At 37.4% G+C, this 17,142-nt stretch overlaps 1 protein-coding gene and 1 long non-coding RNA gene across 2 annotated transcripts; one reads left to right on the forward strand and one right to left on the reverse strand.

Moving 5' to 3' along the window:
* Positions 1-741: 741 nt before the first annotated feature.
* Positions 742-16,883, forward strand: LOC131783986 (uncharacterized). Its single transcript, XM_066163472.1, has 6 exons — positions 742-898; positions 1,019-1,217; positions 2,152-2,503; positions 2,821-2,949; positions 14,975-15,046; positions 15,949-16,883. Exons 1-6 carry the CDS (start codon positions 756-758, stop codon positions 16,218-16,220), a joined length of 1,167 nt encoding a protein of 388 aa, XP_066019569.1. The 5' UTR covers positions 742-755; the 3' UTR covers positions 16,221-16,883.
* Positions 2,571-6,070, reverse strand: LOC136279562 (uncharacterized). The gene is made up of 4 exons (XR_010716919.1): positions 5,576-6,070; positions 4,870-4,996; positions 3,520-3,677; positions 2,571-2,925 (listed from the first exon to the last, which is right to left on the reverse strand). It is a non-coding gene; the product is annotated as an uncharacterized lncRNA (long non-coding RNA).
* Positions 16,884-17,142: the final 259 nt, after the last annotated feature.

Raw genomic sequence — 17,142 nt, forward strand, 5'->3', positions numbered from 1 at the left:
TTTTTGCCGTTGGCGAAAGGGGATAACGTCATGCTTGAAAGGATTGAAAACGGTGTTAAGGTAAATGAACAGAACACAACATCATTAGTATAAAAATCTGGTTTAAGTTGAAAATTGTGTTTTTAGGTGGCATGCACAACTTATCTTAGTGGTTTCATGTTGTTTTAAGCCTTGTGAGACTAGTCTCCAGCAAAGCATTCATGTTGGTTTCAATTCAAGTGAGAATAAACAAATGACTTAAGTGTTGAGATCGTAGATTTATTGTATTCGTAAACAAATAGTGCACATCTTAATCAATAATGCTAAATTTGCTTTAGTAATAACGATCAATTTCAGTTCCTAATGAAATATGAAAGCCATAAAGAGTAATTTATGTACCTTTCGTCGGATTCTCCACACGTACTTTTCTCCGGTTCCCACTCACTTTCCAGCTCGAGATCATTACGAGAATTATGTGCACATTTTAGGAATGAAAATGAAAGAAATCTACATTTTCGGACAACGGTTTTCCTGAAGTAAACATCAGCGTCGAAATTAGCAAAGATAAGGCACGGATGTTAAAAGAATTAGTAAGAACACACAGTTACTTACCAGCGTTGAAACTATTCTGTATCCAGAGTTCTCACGGTCAAACATGCATGCACATCTTATTGGTGCTACACTGAATGATAAAGCCCCATATATGGATGCTTAATGAAGTATGAAGGTATGTGGAAATTTCTAGTTCTCCTCGCAACCTCGCTGAAATCTGTACTATGGCCGCCACAGAGCGAAATGAAGTTATATTGAGTGAAGGTAATGGCCTTCAGGACACCAAACTTCTCACGGATAAAATCAACGCGGTGTGTCGCATCGAGATTGTTATCGAAGACTCGAAATCAGGCAAAAGGCAACGAAAGTAAGCTTTCGTACCATTGTTATGAATTTCGTTTCCTTAGTAGAATTTTCAGTATCCTTTTTTGCTCTCAAGACTTTGAGTTGCGCATATTGACTTATCTCGACTCTTCCCAAATTTCAGGCGAGGTACCGGTTTCCTATCCAAGCTTTATACGCCAAGTGAGAGAGGTTGCAGTGAAATTTATGGGGTGGTCACTAATAACCACGTGCTTCCCTCAGAAACCGATGCCAAAAATGCGATCGTCACATTCGGTTATGACAGACCAGGAGAAGGAGAGAAAGTTAAATTAAAACCAAAAATAATGTTTCGTACTGAAAAGGTTAGTACGTATGCGCATGTGATCCAATGCAAATTGCATTCGAGGGTTTTCAAAATTTCCTCAGTTTAGAGGGAATATTCCAGCATGCAACTTCCTGAAGGTTGCCTTCCATAGGGAAGTTTGGTAGTTTAAAACATGGCAAAGGTTCACCAGTAGGAATATAAAATGCAAATTTAGAGTGATACAGGTGATTTCATCCAGTGAGTTGGATCAAGGAGAATGTAAACTGATGACCTACTGTTGTAAGTTTGGATTTTGGCTTTCCAATTGTTTTCACAGTTTCATCCCCAACTTGGATTGATCAAGTTTGCTAGGCTTGGTTCCCACGGCTAATTGGAGAGAGCCTTGAAAAAACATTAATTTTGGTGGTTCATCATTTGCTTTCAGCCTTCGTCACTTGTGGGTTTCTTGGACAATTCCATTTGACACATTTCAATTGTACCACAATGTGAAATTTTTGGTTTTATAGGCAGTACAATCATTTCTGTAAAAAGATATTTGAAAAATGTTTCCTTCAGGACCCAGTTTTCCAACCGCTGCTTAGCACTAACCCAAGGCTAAATTTTAATTGGGGTTTCGTTATTTCTTTTGTTCAAAAGCCTGTTTGGGATAACTTTATTGGAGCATCCAATCACAACATTGTTGGCAAAACAAATTATGCTGGATTTTCTTTGAAAGCTTTTAGATCTGAAATCAAATTTTTGCACTAATCCTGGGTTATCTTAACCTCAGCTTTGAACAACCCGGCCCAGGAGTTGACCCTATACCCTCTGGATAAGTTTCTTGTTTGCTCCACTACTTTGCAAAGAGGTGTAGCCATTTCTCTGAAATTTTTATGGCTCTGTTACATGCTCTGTTATCACCTTGTGGAGTTACCATAGTCAGCATCTAAGGTATTTCACATTGTGCTTATGATGAATTTTGTTGTCATCAGGAACTTGACTATACATTTGTTGGTGTGAAGAAGGCAGATATTGATAGTTTGAAACTAGCCATTGAACCCATACTTATGGAACCAGAGCCGGAATTGAAAAAGGGGGTGAATGTCATGATAATTCAGCATCCAAAAGGAGAACCCAAGAAATTCTCTCAAGAAAAAATTTCAAAGGTGAAGAAACCCTTTGTGTTCTACAAAGCCGATACAGAGAGCGGTTCCTCTGGTTCACCAGTACTGACCTATGAGGGACTGGCACTCATTGCTGTTCATCACAAAGGAAATGAAAAACAAGGTTACAACAAAGGAACACTGATCAGTCAAATTCTGAAGCATCTCCAGGAAGGAAGTTGTATGTTTCTTTTTTGTTGTACTTTTTTGTTTACCAATATTGATATCATGGTAAAATGCTAGCTATCAGCAGCTGGAAAAATCATTACCAGGTGATAGAGGATTTCACCATCCCAAACTGTGCCAGTATATCAGGAAAACTGCAAACACATGAGCCCCAGATTCTATCAATTGAATGTTGAAAATTGTGTGACTCTAACAAAGCAATTTAGGGGCTGTTTTAAGTGAAAACTGGCATCTATACATCACCAATATCCTTGAAAGAAAAATGAAAGCTTTTTTACCCTAACCTTTTCATCTCTCTTACTTACATACCAGCTTCTGGTTCCACTGAAGTTGAGCAAAAGGAGAAAAGTGGCCCAGCTGCCAAAAAACTTAAACTTGATCCTTTTGGAAAACCTGGAACTTCTGGGGTATCCAGCACTAGTAAGACAAGGAAGTTTAAGGGTAAGGACAAAAGGAAAATTACATTTTAAGTTGATTAATTATCCAGTAGCATGATTCTTTTAAGGATTGATCATGTAAAATTTCTTTGTAGACTTGAAGAACCTTCAATCTCTCTCCCAAAATAGTTTTTTTTGTGATGAATTGTTACTGACTTGCAATCAGTTATACCCCCCATTAGCTGTGACAACAAAAGTCAACTATGATCAGTTCCATTCAACATATCATACCTGATAACATGAGGAATGTGTGTGTGGATATCTATTAGTATAGTTATAAAATTGACTTGTCTCCGAGAACAGGGCTCATCTCAGGACCAATATGAAAAATGTGGTTCCAAACATTGTAAATAACCTTACTTGCAGAGGTTTGTCAATCAGAAATAAAGCAAAAAGGCCAATCAGGATTTAATTAGGAAAAATGTGACTTTCCTGGGCATTGGCACAGCCCTTAATCACTGATGTGACAATGAATTTTTAAAAAAAAAAGGAAACAAGGATCAAGAAATTCATAAATCAGTTAAAACTAGCTAAAACTAAATCTTCAAGTTCTATGATCATGATTTAAATTCACCTGTGGGGACATTACTCTTGAGGAATCATTTGTGGTTTCTACCAAGCAGGGCTTTAGGTCACAACTGTTTTGGTTGCAATGGCAATTGACATATTTGGCCAACAGTTGTGTTGTGTTTGCTGGTTGTGTATGGCATGGCACTAGCCAGCTGTAACATTCTTTAAAAGAGAGATAAACAATTTTGCATAATACAATCCAACTGAAGTACTAGGTCTACAATCGCCACATAGTACTATTCTCTCAAAGACATAAGTGGTATGGTTAGCACTAGTTGGGGAAAACTAGGATCTGAAAGGAACACTAGAATCAAGACATTCATAAATCAGTTTAAATTGGCTGAACTAAGTTTTTCTGTTTCCCTTTTTTTCCTTGAAAGTGTTATATATTGCAGTTATTGCATAGAAATAAAGGCAATTAACCACATGAGAAAATTAATTAAATGAAGAAGCACTTGTTTATATCACCACAATTCATGATTTAAAATATACAAATTTGAGGAGCACTGGTAACTAAGATAACTTGTAGTTACAATGTCATTGGTCCTTTTCTGGTTGCTAACAACAAGAAAACAATATTCGTGTCACAAGCCTAACAAGCTTTTGGTCACAATGACATAATTAATCCACACGCATAACAAACAAGACCACACAAGAAAACAGCATTTGCCAGGTGTCAAAGCTACTGGAATCGTTCAGTGAAAATGAGAGTTCAGTACCGTAAACAGCAGTGAAGCTGTAAGGAAAAATGTCTGCCCTCCAGATCAGAAGATACAATAGAAATCAGCTCCAGTAGGTTTCTGTTTAAGCCACGTAAAATTTGTTATTTTAAACTTTTTTGTTGATGAAGAACGTGCTGAAAACTGACGAAACTCTAACACAATTAGAACTGGTTTTGTAAACTTGGTTTTAATTTCAGGCAATTGTTATGCTAATTTCTTGGATTGCTTGGGTCAGGTCAAGTTGAGGGTGATTTTTTGGGCTGATTTTTCATTCATAATTACATCACATCAGAACCTTGAATGCACAATAAATTTTTAGTTTCAGCATGGGAGCCTAGTTTGAATTTGTTTGCTCGAGCCTCATGTTCATGCCCAGGTAAAAATATAAGGTGGGATCCCGCCAATCCCACCTGGGATCCTAGGTGTGTCCGGGGTGGGATCCCGCCTTTTTCAGGTGGAATCCCACCCGGGATTATGGAACATCCTGCATGGGATCCCGCCAATTGAAGTTGGGATCCCGCCTTAAATTCCTAATAGCATCCCACCTGGAAAGCACATCCCACGTGGGATTAAAGCTAGAATCCCACCAATCCCTCTTGAGATCCTGCCTCAAATTTCAGATAGTTTCCCACCTGGCTAATCATATCCCAGGCAGGATTGCATCTGGGATCCTGCCAATCCCTAAAATTTCAGATGGCTTCCCACTTTAAGAAAAATCCTTTGAGACACCTCCAATGGGATCCCATCATCTGACCCAAGCTGTTGATCATAAATGATTCAAACAGTACATGAATACACAGACTATACATGTATGTGATAAAGATCTCATAATTTATTGGCAATGAACCAGCATGTTTGACGTTGTTTCATTGACAAATTTCTTAACTGAACATTTTTAAAGAATAACAGCACAACTCAGCATATTACTTTTTCTTCATTATTTATGCAGTCCATCTACAGTGTAATACGGCTCAACGTTGAAAAAATTGGCTATTGTATATCAAAGAATAGAAGAAAGACAAATCCTCAATAACTCCTGTAATCAAAAATTTGACAAAGAAGGTAGTGATTTAAATTCTGCTCTCTCTTTAGTCAAATTTTTCAAAGCAAGGTTAGAATGTTTCTTAATGTGACTAAAGTAATCTTGAAACCTTACTGATAGATTTATTTCACTGTAAAGTGTAAGCTTAGGAAACTGCAGCATGCAAGTGACCAATTCGATTCTCAGAATTATTCGAGTTTCAGTTGCGTCGCGAGTTAGGTAAACTTAATTTAAGCGTTATATCTATTCTTTGGTAAGATTTTGATCAAGTAACGAATATCTCGATTTGTACTCACCAAAAACTTTCAAAATCCTAGCATTATAAATGGCCACTCGATCGTTGTTTGAACCAGTCGATATGTCAACTGTTAATTGTCCCTTCTTTTAATTCCACGGCGCCAACGACTTTCTTTTCATTTACAACACTCACGCTGTTCTCGTGTTCCCATTGAACCACAATAAAACCCATCTTTAGAAGTGTTATATTAAGCAAAACAGTTGAGAGAAGAAACAACTTAAAGCAAGAGGTATTAACCGATGAAAAGTACATTCAAAGACGAGCACCAAATGGAGATTTCTTTGTTTCCGATCACGGGCTTGATCACGTGCATTTTTTAATAAAGAGAATCCGCTGGCTTGACCGATTGCAGTCTCAAGAGAAGCGCGCAAAATTTATTTTGTCTCGTCTTGGATTGTGGTACCTTGCATCCATGTTTTGACGATGATATAAATAATGATGCGAATTCACTCTATGTAGAAATAATCGTCAAGAATCGAACAAGAATGCACGATTTGTGGCCGAAAGTTTTCGAGGAAAGAAAGACTCGAAACCCACTTGAGTTATGTTCACGGCAAAGGTGAGAAACAACACAAGCCAATCACATCGGGAAGTATAAGAGATAACTGGATGATCCCAGTGTACCAGTACCCAAATCAACAAGGATTGACCGTAACAAGCGTTCAGCAACACGTTCCAACACAGCTAGCCATCTCGATTACTCAATCGGTCTTTCCACTGAACTAGCAGTGGTGCCAACAGAGTCAATTGCGTCTCATGACGGAGAAACATTTGCACGAGACAGAAGCAACTATATGGGATTACAAAGGTGCATTGGAATTCTGGTCTACAAATGGTTATGCACAATCCGAAGCGTTCCCGAGCTTGGAAAGGGGTGGAGAGAACGAAGATACAAGGTTGTCATTTTATTCTACTAGTAAAATTTTATACCAGACCTAAAAGGTATAGAACAATTTTGTTGATCGCTGACTCAGAGAACAACAACAGGTAAACTTTAGAGCTGTTATTATTGAACTGTGACTTGCACTTTTCATTTTTATGTAAAGAAGGACTTGTATTTTGCACCAAAATATAAAGAAGTAATATTTTTTTGGAGGTCCAGTGATTGGGACATTTAAGAAATAAAGTTATGAAAAGAAACTCGGTTTGTACTTCTCACTACTAACAAGTCTTGTTGTAAAAATATTTTCAGATCAGGGTTTCAAATAAAGCAAATTGAAGAAATCATTTAAAAGGTGTATTTTCTCGAAGGGAACAGCAACTACCTCTGTCTTGTCCACATGCCAAATATTTGTGGAGTGTGTGGATGATCCATAAGTATTGGAACTCTCACAAAAATGTTTTGTAAGAATAAAAACAGCAAAAGGTGTTGAAGAACCTGGAACTTCTGGGGTATCCAGCACTAGTGAGACAAGGAAGTTTAAGGGTAAGGACAAAAGGGAAATTACATTTTAAGTTGATTGATTTTCAAAAAACTTATAAATACTACATGAGCTGTATGTAACTATCCAATGGCATGATATATTAAGGATCGATCATGTAAAATTTCTTTGCACACTTGAAGAACCTTCAATCTCTCTCCCAAAATAGTTTTTTTCTGATGAATTGTTACTGACTCACAATTAGTTTTACACACCACAAGCTTTCATAACAAAAATCAACTCAGATCAGTTTGATTCAACATATCATACCTGATAATATGAGGAATGTGTGTGTGGATATCTATTTGTATAGTTATAAAATTGACTTGTCTCCTCCAAAAGGGCTCATCTCAGGACCAATATGAAAAATGTGGTTCCAAACATTGTAAATAACCTTACTTGCATAGGTTTGTCAATCAGAAGAAAAGCAAAAAGGCCAATCAGAATTTAATTAGGAAAAATGTGACTTCCCTGGGCATTGGCACCAACCCTTAATCACTGATGTGATGATGAATTTTTAAAAAAAAAGGAAACCAGGATCAAGAAATTCATAAATCAGTTTAAATCTAAATCTTCAAGTTCTATGATCATGATTTAAATTCACCTGTGGGGACATTACTCTAGAGGAATTAGTTGTGGTTTTTACCAAACAGGCCCTGGTTGTTCAAAGCTGGGTTAAGGTAACCCAGGGTTAGGGTGAAATTTGATTTCAGGTCTGAAAACTTTAAGAGAAAATTCAGTTCAAATCTTTTTGCTTGCAATTTGATCATTGGATGTTCTAAAAAGAATAGTGAAAATTTTCCCCAAAAGACTTTTGAACAAAGAAATAAAGAAAGCTGGATTAAAATTTAACCCTGGGTTAGAGCTAATCGGCCTTTGAACAACTGGGCCCAGGGCTTTAAGTTGCAACTGTTTTGGTTGCCTCGGCAATTGGCATATTTGGCCAACAGTTATCTTGTGTTTGCTGGTTGTGTCTGGCATGGCACTAGCCAGCTGTAACATTCTTTAAAAGAGAGATAAACAATTTTGCACAGCACAATCCTTATTGAAGTACAAGCTTTACAATTGCCACATAGTACTATTCTCTCAAAGACATAAGTGGTATGGTCAGTACTAGTTGGGGAAAACTAGGATCTAAAAGGAAAACTAGAATCAAGACATTCATTAATCAGTATAAATTGGCTGAACTAAGTTTTTCTGTTTCCCTTTTTTTCCTTGAAAGTGATATATATAGCAGCTTGGTTTTGAATGCTTTTGAGATTTTAACTGGTTCATGAAAATCTTGCCTGTCTGTTGGAAAATAGTTGGTCCCCCTCTCAAAAAGGTCGAGATTGACCAAGGAGATAACAGGAATTGCAATGAGACATCACATGATATGTTGGTAGACTTATCTCAAGAGATTACCCCTTTCTGGAAGCCTCTGGGGGTAAAGCTGAAGGTCCCAATTGTCGAATTGCAAGCGATCCAGTATGACAATATTCACTTCCCTGCAGTAACAGATAAAGCATTTCGAATGCTTTCAGCTTGGATTGACCAAGGACAGGCAACATTTCATGACCTCTCAGAGAATTACGGTCAACCCGCCGACGGTCCAACTCGCCGACGCCAACTCGCCGACGTATAAAATCGAGTAGAGACGTCGGCGAGTTGGTCCTCAATCCAATACAACTTATTAGAAGTTAAACATACAGAAAAGTAAACGATATTTAGTAAAAAAAAACACTGGTGAACATTGGTGAACATCAAACAGAAGCTTAAACATTGGTGAACATTGGCGAACATCACCAATGACTATAACAGCTTAAGACGCGAACGAGTTATCTCGTTCGCGTCTGAAGCTGTTAGAGTCATTGGTGGTGTTTACTTCGCTTTATTCACCTTGAGATCCTTATAAACTTTGTTGCAAATAGAAAGAATTGCTTTTTACTAAATATCTTGTCTAGAAAGCCAAGTTTTCTTTAAAAAATCTGAGCGATTGACATGATGTGTCTTTACGGTGTTGTTGTCACACAACTGAAAATTTGAGCTAAATCTTTCTTAAAATCAACGAAATTAAATTCAAAATTCATTTTGCGAGTCATAATTCCTGAGTTACAGAACAATTTAACCTCAAAATACAATGCTCATAAGTTGATTTTCAATTTTTTTTCGTTTTTTGGTGTTTTTGTTGAAACGTTGTCGAGATATGAATTTTTTTCTGCGTCCGAAACAGTTGGCGAGCGCTGTGATCTGCCGCGCGATAGTACCAGTCAATGAATTTCCTAATCGTATTGTTTGCGACAAGTGCACTGGAGCATGTCAACTTTGACATTAACAAAATGCTCAAATGACAAGCTAAATTTTGATACCGAACTCGATCGAATCCGTTAGAAGCCGACGAAAATATTAGCATTTAAGTTCATCCGAAACATAAGGTCTACAATTTTGATCCTCAGGAACATATGCGATCGAATTTATAGAAAAAACAAGCGCGACGCGTTCGTCATTTTGACGGCTTCCGTTACTTCCAAATCATCCCAAAGTCTACTTAATCAATAAGGACTGTTTTAGATTTCCTTATTAAGAAGTAAAATATTACATCAGGTGAGGAAATGAGAGGGAAACTTCCTAAGTACATACCGCATGTTTCAAGCATGCGCTCAAGTGCTGTTTGTTCACAAGCACAAGGCCGTGAAATTAAATGCAAAGATTAAGGATTCTAGAGTTTCTAGGATTCAGATGTGGCGAGAAAAAAAAACCACATTCCTTGGAACACGGTATTAATGCATATTTTACAAAAAACAAAAAACAAAAACAAAAAAACACACACAAAAAAAGGCGTGGCCGCATTGCATCGTGGGTAATGGAAAAATTTTCTTGAAATGCGTCCGAATCGACCGAAATGACATAATTTCAAGATAGGAACCAATTTCCTTCACTTTCTGACTTAATTCTAATAAGAATTGATTCTTAAATCAATTTTTCAATTTTACCCCAATGTTACGCTTTTGTACATCAGAACTGTGCTACTGATCTAAATGATAACACAGAAAAAGAAAAGCAGACATTTAAACCCTTAGCAAGTGTTCCATGTACCTACTTTTTTAATAATCATGGAGATTTTAATTTAGTTATCCTCTTTTTTGAAGATATCAAATAGCAATTGGTGGAGAACTCTTTTGAAAGCTTTCTTTGGAAATATAAATTATATCTTGGTATCTTATTCCACAGCTTTACTCCAAGTTGAGAGAAAGAATTGTTTTGTATTTCTAGTCTAGAACTTTTAACATAGAACTTTCCAGACATAGATGATCGTGTATTGAATGAGTGAATATTAGACTTTTCTGAAATGAATTAACATGTTTGCTGAGGCTCTATCATCATAGATATCATGCATTAAGGTTGATACAGACTCATAATAAAGAATGTTATTGGAAGCACGTTAGCTTCCAGAAATAAAGGAATTGCATGGTCATGCCAGTCTGCAAAGTGATGCAAACGAAGAACTCTTTTCTGAAGAATTAGAATTTTGTTAAGATAAGTCTTGCATGCTTGACCCCAGGCAGCAAGACCATGGGCTAAATAAGGATGAGTTAATGACTTATAGATATTCAGTAGTATTGGTCGAGGTACAGAGTGGCATAGCTTTGCAATTAGCCCAACATTTTCACTAATGTAATGTAACAATAGAATCAATGTGGTATTTCCAAGAGAGATTCTGATCAATAAGAATGCCCAGGTATTTTATGTAAACTTTAGACTCAAGATGAATATATTTATTCTTTTCATTATCAAGCATGCAAAGTTTTGCTTGGTGAGCAAGTTGCTTTTAGTAAGGATGAAAAATTACAAAATTGGATTTTTTAATGTTAGTAGTCAATTAGTTGGCTGTCTACCAGTTATAAAGGTTTTGTAGCTCATTGTTGACTATTGTCTCAAGATCTTTCAGATTTTTGTTCGCATACAAAATATTAGTGTCGTCTGCAAAGAGGTTAAACATAAATTTATTTGAGCATCTGTGGATATCATTGACATATAGCAAGAAAAGCAATGGTCCAAGAATTGATCCTTGAGGAACACCAAATCCAATGACAGCTTTATCAGATAATATTATAGGAGGGCCTATTTGCATTGTTTGCAAGCAATTTTTGAGATATGAGGAGAGCCAATCATTAATTAATCCATGAAAGTTATGGTGATTGAGCTTATTGAGCAAATTGTCGTGATTGACAGTGTTGAAGGCTTTATTAAGATCAATGAACACTTCACAAGGAAGCAATTGTTGATTCATGTTTGTCTGTATATCGCTAACAATGTCCAATATTGTGTGTTGGGTTGAATGCCCCTTACAAAAGCCATGTTTTGAGGATTACAAAAGTTCATGTTTCTTCATGTAGAAGTTGTTTACATTGTATCATCGTCACTCTTAAATACTGGCATAATTTTAGCAATTTTGAGCTTTGATAGATAAGTCCCTAATCTGATATATGTATTAAGTATCTCTGAAAGAACAGGAGCTATGACAGCACTTGAACATTTGTGTAGTTTGGTAGGTGATGAGTATAAACCATAAGATTTATCATTTGGTACAAGTTATATTTCTGTAATTCTTTGGATAAAACAGGTTGAAATTGGAAGAATGAAATTGAAGATTTGCACTCATCAATATGGTTTAGATGATGTTTTTGGGGAATGGGCAGGTTATTAGCAAGTCTGTTTCTGACTGTTGCAAAGTGTTTATCAATAATGTTTGGTATTCTTGAACCTTCCTTAACAATTTTGTTGTGATTATTAAAACCCTTGAGAGCAGAAATGACTGTTAAGTTTTTTTACCATTAATGTAAAAGTCCATGGATTCCTTGCCATGGTTTTTTGATGTTGACCATATTTTCAAAAAACGTAACATAATATCTCCTTTTGCTGAAACATATCAGTGTAAAAATTTTATTTCTGTAGTGTTTGTACCTAACTTTGTTGCCAGTTGCATATAATTTACTTATTTATTTTTCCATTTCAAAAAAAATTCCAACTTGTTAAATTACAAGAGTTATATGACAATTCATTGGTCTGAAAAGACTCTTATTACAAGCCAAACAAGAAAGAATCAGCAGTGCTGATATTAACAGTGAGGATGAAAAACAAAATATTTCCAAAAGCCTTTTTTTCCAGGGAAGAAGACTTGATGAAGTCAGATAAAACTAATGTGGAGACGTTTGTTGATCTCTTTATGAAAATGGATGATTAACACCCATCAGATTTTAGAGAAATGAGACTTACCGTAGTTATTCGGTTATAGGGCGCACGGTTTTTTCAAGAAAAATCTGTCTTTAGGTGGCAAATTAGTTCTAAAATTGGGGTGCGTCTTATAGCCAAGTATTTTCGCACAACAAAATCTTAAGATCACAATTTGCGAAGAATTTACAGTTTAAAAAACACCAGAACAGGACACTAGTTGTTGGTCATTGACTTTTATAGATTTGGTGGTTCTGAAAAGAGCCGTTGAGGTGGTTGTTGTGTTGTTTGTCTTGTCGCCTAGTCTTCCTGCTCGCTGTCCGTGTCGAATTCGTTCTCTAACTCGTCGTCTGCTTCATCAGCTCCAGCCCCTTCCTCTTCCCACACAGCTTCATCCTCGGTGCCGTCCAGAGCGTTCGAAATTCCACGGGACTTGAAGGAGTTAGCGACTAAATCGGCGGGTATCTCTTGCCAAGCTTTGTGGATCCACTGCAAAACAAGTTCCTTACTCGGCGCTCGCTTTTTCCCCGACGGAATGTAAGTAAACGGACCGTTTACCATCCAAGCCTGATACTGGGAGCGTACCTTGTTCTTAAACGGCTTGTTAATGCATTTGTCAAGGGGCTGCAACACGGGTGTAAGTCCGCCAGGGATAACAGCGACGTCAACATTTCGCCTGGCCAGAAGATCTTTTACGGCCTCCGTTAAGTGACCACAAAACGAATCCCAGACAAGTAGAGCTTTTCGGTCTGCGGTGTAGCGAAGATTGCGCCTAATCCACTCCTTTATTCCTGTGAATTAAAAAAGAATACTGCCTTTAGAGACATTTAGAACACTAAACGACTTCAGGAGAAAAGCAAACAAACGGAATTTGCATACGTGCTACATACGTGCTTAATAGCACGTGCTCAGTAACATGATATCCTTGACAACAATACAATCGTTCGAACCTCGATTTGAATTCCAATAATCGTGTCGCTCACTCGGAAAGTGTATTCTCTGAAATAAGCATTGTGGAGGAAAAAACATACCTTCTTCGTCCATCCAGCCTTTCTTGTGTACTGAAATCTGCATCCTTGGTGGCGTGTTGATATTCAGTTGTCGAACATCTTTGAAAACGACTTTTGGTGGGAGTTTTTCACCGTTCGCTTTCACGGCCAGAGCAACCGTGAAACTCTGCTTGTCGGCTCCGCAGGACAACACTGGGACTGTTCTGCTCCCGGTAAACTCCAAGGTTCTGGTGGCCGGCAGCTCAAACTGCATTGGCGTTTCGTCCATATTGAGGATACGACTCAAATCGTAGCCCCAGCGCTGGCGAGATCTCAGGACGAATCGATGAAACTCGACGATCTTGTCTTCCATGTCGGCCGGGAGACGCTGAGCAAGACTGGTCTTCGCTCTCATGGAGATAGAGTGACGACGCTTCCAGTTGGAGTACCAGCCAAGGGACGCTTTAAACTCGGGATCGGTGCTGAGTTCTTTGGCCTTCACTCGAAGCATCATGCCGTTGACTGACAGACCTGTGTAACAAGGAAAACAAGTTTCAGTTTAGTTATCGAAACTATGAATGTAAACATCGAAATGATCGCGGTTCTCAACACGTTTACAACAATTCACTAGTGAAAATCCGGGTTAAATAACAAAACAGTGCTTACCTTGAGTGTTCGTTGATCGCTGAACCAGTCGGCTAACTGCTGATCCAACTCAGGATCCTTCGGTCGGTAGCGTCCCATTGATGCACGCTTTGCTGTCATCCGCAGCTCACCGGAAAACAGGACACGTTGTTGGTTACGCCATTTTCTCACCATGGATTCGGAAATGCCGTATTCACGGGCAATTTCGCGATTGTTGTTGACTGCCTCGGCTTCTGCAACGATTTTTAACTTGAAGTTGAGGTCATACGAACAACGGCGAGTGCTTGGCATATTAACGATTGAACAAGAAGTTGAAGTTGAACTCTGACTGTTTACGATGCGAATGTATCAGTAAGTTTTGCAACTGAGTTTTAAATCAGGTGATTGATGTTTTTATGAGACAAAATCGGATCACTGAATAGTTTATCATTACAGGTGTGAACTTTCAGCATTTGTTTTCACGTATATCATTAAATGTGTGACTTTTTCACTTTTGTTTACGTTAACAAAGAGAGTTCGCATGCCAATTGTGTAAGGATAATTGTTGTCAGATTCATCACATCCTTTTGTTAACTCTCAACTTTTCGGTGCGTCTTATAACCGAGTATTTTCACGTAATTTTCAGTTTGAGAACTCAACTCAATTAAATTGCTAAGTTTGGGGTGCGTCTTATAACCGAATAACTACGGTATGTTTTATAGTGCAAAGATGTTTTGATTTTCATGTGTTCAAAGCCACCAAACCTTAAAATGGACATAGAAATTACACCAGATCACAAGCTTGCTACAAAAATATGCAACAAGTACTAATCAGTTACTTACAAGGCCTAACACTGTGGCAGGTTTCACCTCCTTAGTTCCATTATAATGGTATAGCCAGCTGTAACATTCTTTAATGAGATATAAACAATTTTGCATAGCACAATCCCTATTGAAGTACTAGGTTTACAATTGCCACATGTTACTATTATCTCAGACATTAAGTGGTATGGTCAGCAGTCTAGTTTATTAGTTGCCTTTGTGTAATTTTTTTTTTGAATATCAAGGAACACAATTCCTGGAAATTATAATGTCATAGTTATGAAATTTACCATGTGAATACCTTAATAGGAGTATCTCCATTTTCTGACAGACCCTGCTAAGGATCCAGACCAGTCTGCATCAAAGAAAGATTTTTCTTCCGTATCTGGAAAGCGACTAAAAGGTGACTTCCCTATAAAATGAAGGAACAGTGTAACTTTATGTTTGTTGGAAATCTGTGGATTTTTTTGTGTTAATTGTTGATTGCCTTTAAGTGTTTCTCTCACTTTAGACACTTTTGTTACAAGGTGATCAGTAAACTAATATATTACTTATTTTAAAGGGCAAAATCCATATGATGATGATTTAAATTCACCCGTGAGAATTTTACTCCACAGGAATCATTTGTGGTTTTGACTAAGCAAGGCTTTCAGTTGCAACTGTTTTGGTTGCCATGGCAATTGGCCAATTCGGCCATCAATTTTCTTGTGTTTGCTGGTCGTGCATGGCATGACACTAGGCAGCTGTAACATTCTTTAACAGAGAGATAAACAATTTTGCATTATACAATCCTTATTGAAGTACTAGGTTTACAACTGCCACATAGTACTATTATCTCCAAGACATTAAGTGGTATAGTCAGCCGTTTGGTGATTAGCTGTCTTTGTATGATTTTTGACCAGTTGATGATTTCATCGTCTGCTTTGTTGTCCTGGCCTTCAGGTATGCCGTCCATCTTATCAGCACAAAGGGCTGATAAGATGGACAGTTATATCCCCAACAAACTGTCACAACACAAATTAAATCTGATCAGTTCAATTCAACATAATATATATATGGAAGGCTTGTTCCCAGGACCACCAGACTACAAATCCTGTGTCCTAACCACTTGTTCATCCTGTTTCCACAATATCTGATGGAAAATCTCTGGCATGACCCAAAAAGCCTTTTCTCTACTTACTCCCCCCCCCCTAAAAAAAATTCACTTGCAGTGAATGATTTTAAAATTGTTACTGAGTCACAGTATGTAACAAGTGAGCTGATAATCTTAAAATAATTAACTCTCTGTTTGTGTTTATATTCAAGAGGGAGTAGTAAGTAATGATGACCTTCAAACACTTGGCAAAGCTATTGCTGGAAAGTGGGATCGACTGGCACGTCGACTACCTAAAATTGAGGAAGATGACATAGAGGAAATTGAACACAGCCACAGGACTTTGTCTCAAAGGGGATTTCATATGCTGAAACTGTGGAAAACAAACAATGGGGAAGTTGCAGACTATAAGACTTTACATGATGCATTAGTCCATAATATGGTACAGCGGAAAGACTTAGCAGAAAAGTATTGTTTTGAATGATAATATCTCTTTGGTATTACTTATACCAAAACTTGGCAGTTAGTCTAAATAGAGACAGCCACTGGGTGGAAAGTATAAATAACTTTACCAGTTAGCGATAAATTCCAACTGGCTATGAATTATGAGAATCTAATGATTAATTTATCCTTGATTTGCATTCTTTTATTGATAGCCTTTTTACAACATTGTATAACATGTGTTTAGCTAATATTATACACGCATTTGATTGCATCTATTGAAGGAAAGACGCATAGATGGGGGAGAATGTTGAAGCTTTAGAATGATCGTATGTCAGCTCAAGAGAGAAGTTCTTTAAAGTAAAGCTGGAGTATTTTAGATAAACTCGATGAGTACCCTAAGTTTTTTGATGCAGACAACTATATATACTGTCTTAAAAAATAAATAAGTGCTTGTTTGGAGCAACTAGGTTAGTGATTATGTGAGCATTTTTTAGTGTATGGGGAACGCTACATATGTAGTCGTTCGTCGTTGGTTTTCACAATTTTAATTTGTTTTTGTACAAAATTTATCGAGAATGACAATATTTTTATTTTGCCTTGGTAGTATTATAGTTAACTAGTGTTTGCTTAGCAACTGTCTTTTATGCAACGTAATGGAATATTTAGCTCGATTATCAAATACATGGAGTGTATTCACCTTGAACGTTTAATGTGTGGTGTTTCAAAACATGTTTATGCACCTTACTTACAGTGTGATAGACGAACGCAATATTCACCGTATCACGTCTGATCTAGAAAAAAATTCACCTCGTATCCAAGCCTCCTCCGCGGCAGTGTACCCTCAGCTTTTTGGAAAATCGGTACACCAGCAAATTTGATCACCTGGTTTAACATACTTTTCAGCTCAACTCTCTTATTACCATGGATTTGACCACTCTTTGACTTAAGATTTTCGCCCCCAG

This window comes from Pocillopora verrucosa, chromosome 1 (assembly GCF_036669915.1).
Source record: "Pocillopora verrucosa isolate sample1 chromosome 1, ASM3666991v2, whole genome shotgun sequence".
Classification (NCBI taxonomy): Eukaryota; Metazoa; Cnidaria; class Anthozoa; order Scleractinia; family Pocilloporidae; genus Pocillopora; species Pocillopora verrucosa.

Bases quoted from the DNA above. Each gene is read 5' to 3' on its own strand.
- LOC131783986 (XM_066163472.1), top strand. From the start codon at position 756: ATGGCCGCCACAGAGCGAAATGAAGTTATATTGAGTGAAGGTAATGGC. The intron at 899-1,018 runs GTAAGCTTTCGT...CCCAAATTTCAG, and splicing joins TCAGGCAAAAGGCAACGAAA to GCGAGGTACCGGTTTCCTAT. The intron at 15,047-15,948 runs GTGACTTCCCTA...TTTATATTCAAG, and splicing joins ATCTGGAAAGCGACTAAAAG to AGGGAGTAGTAAGTAATGAT.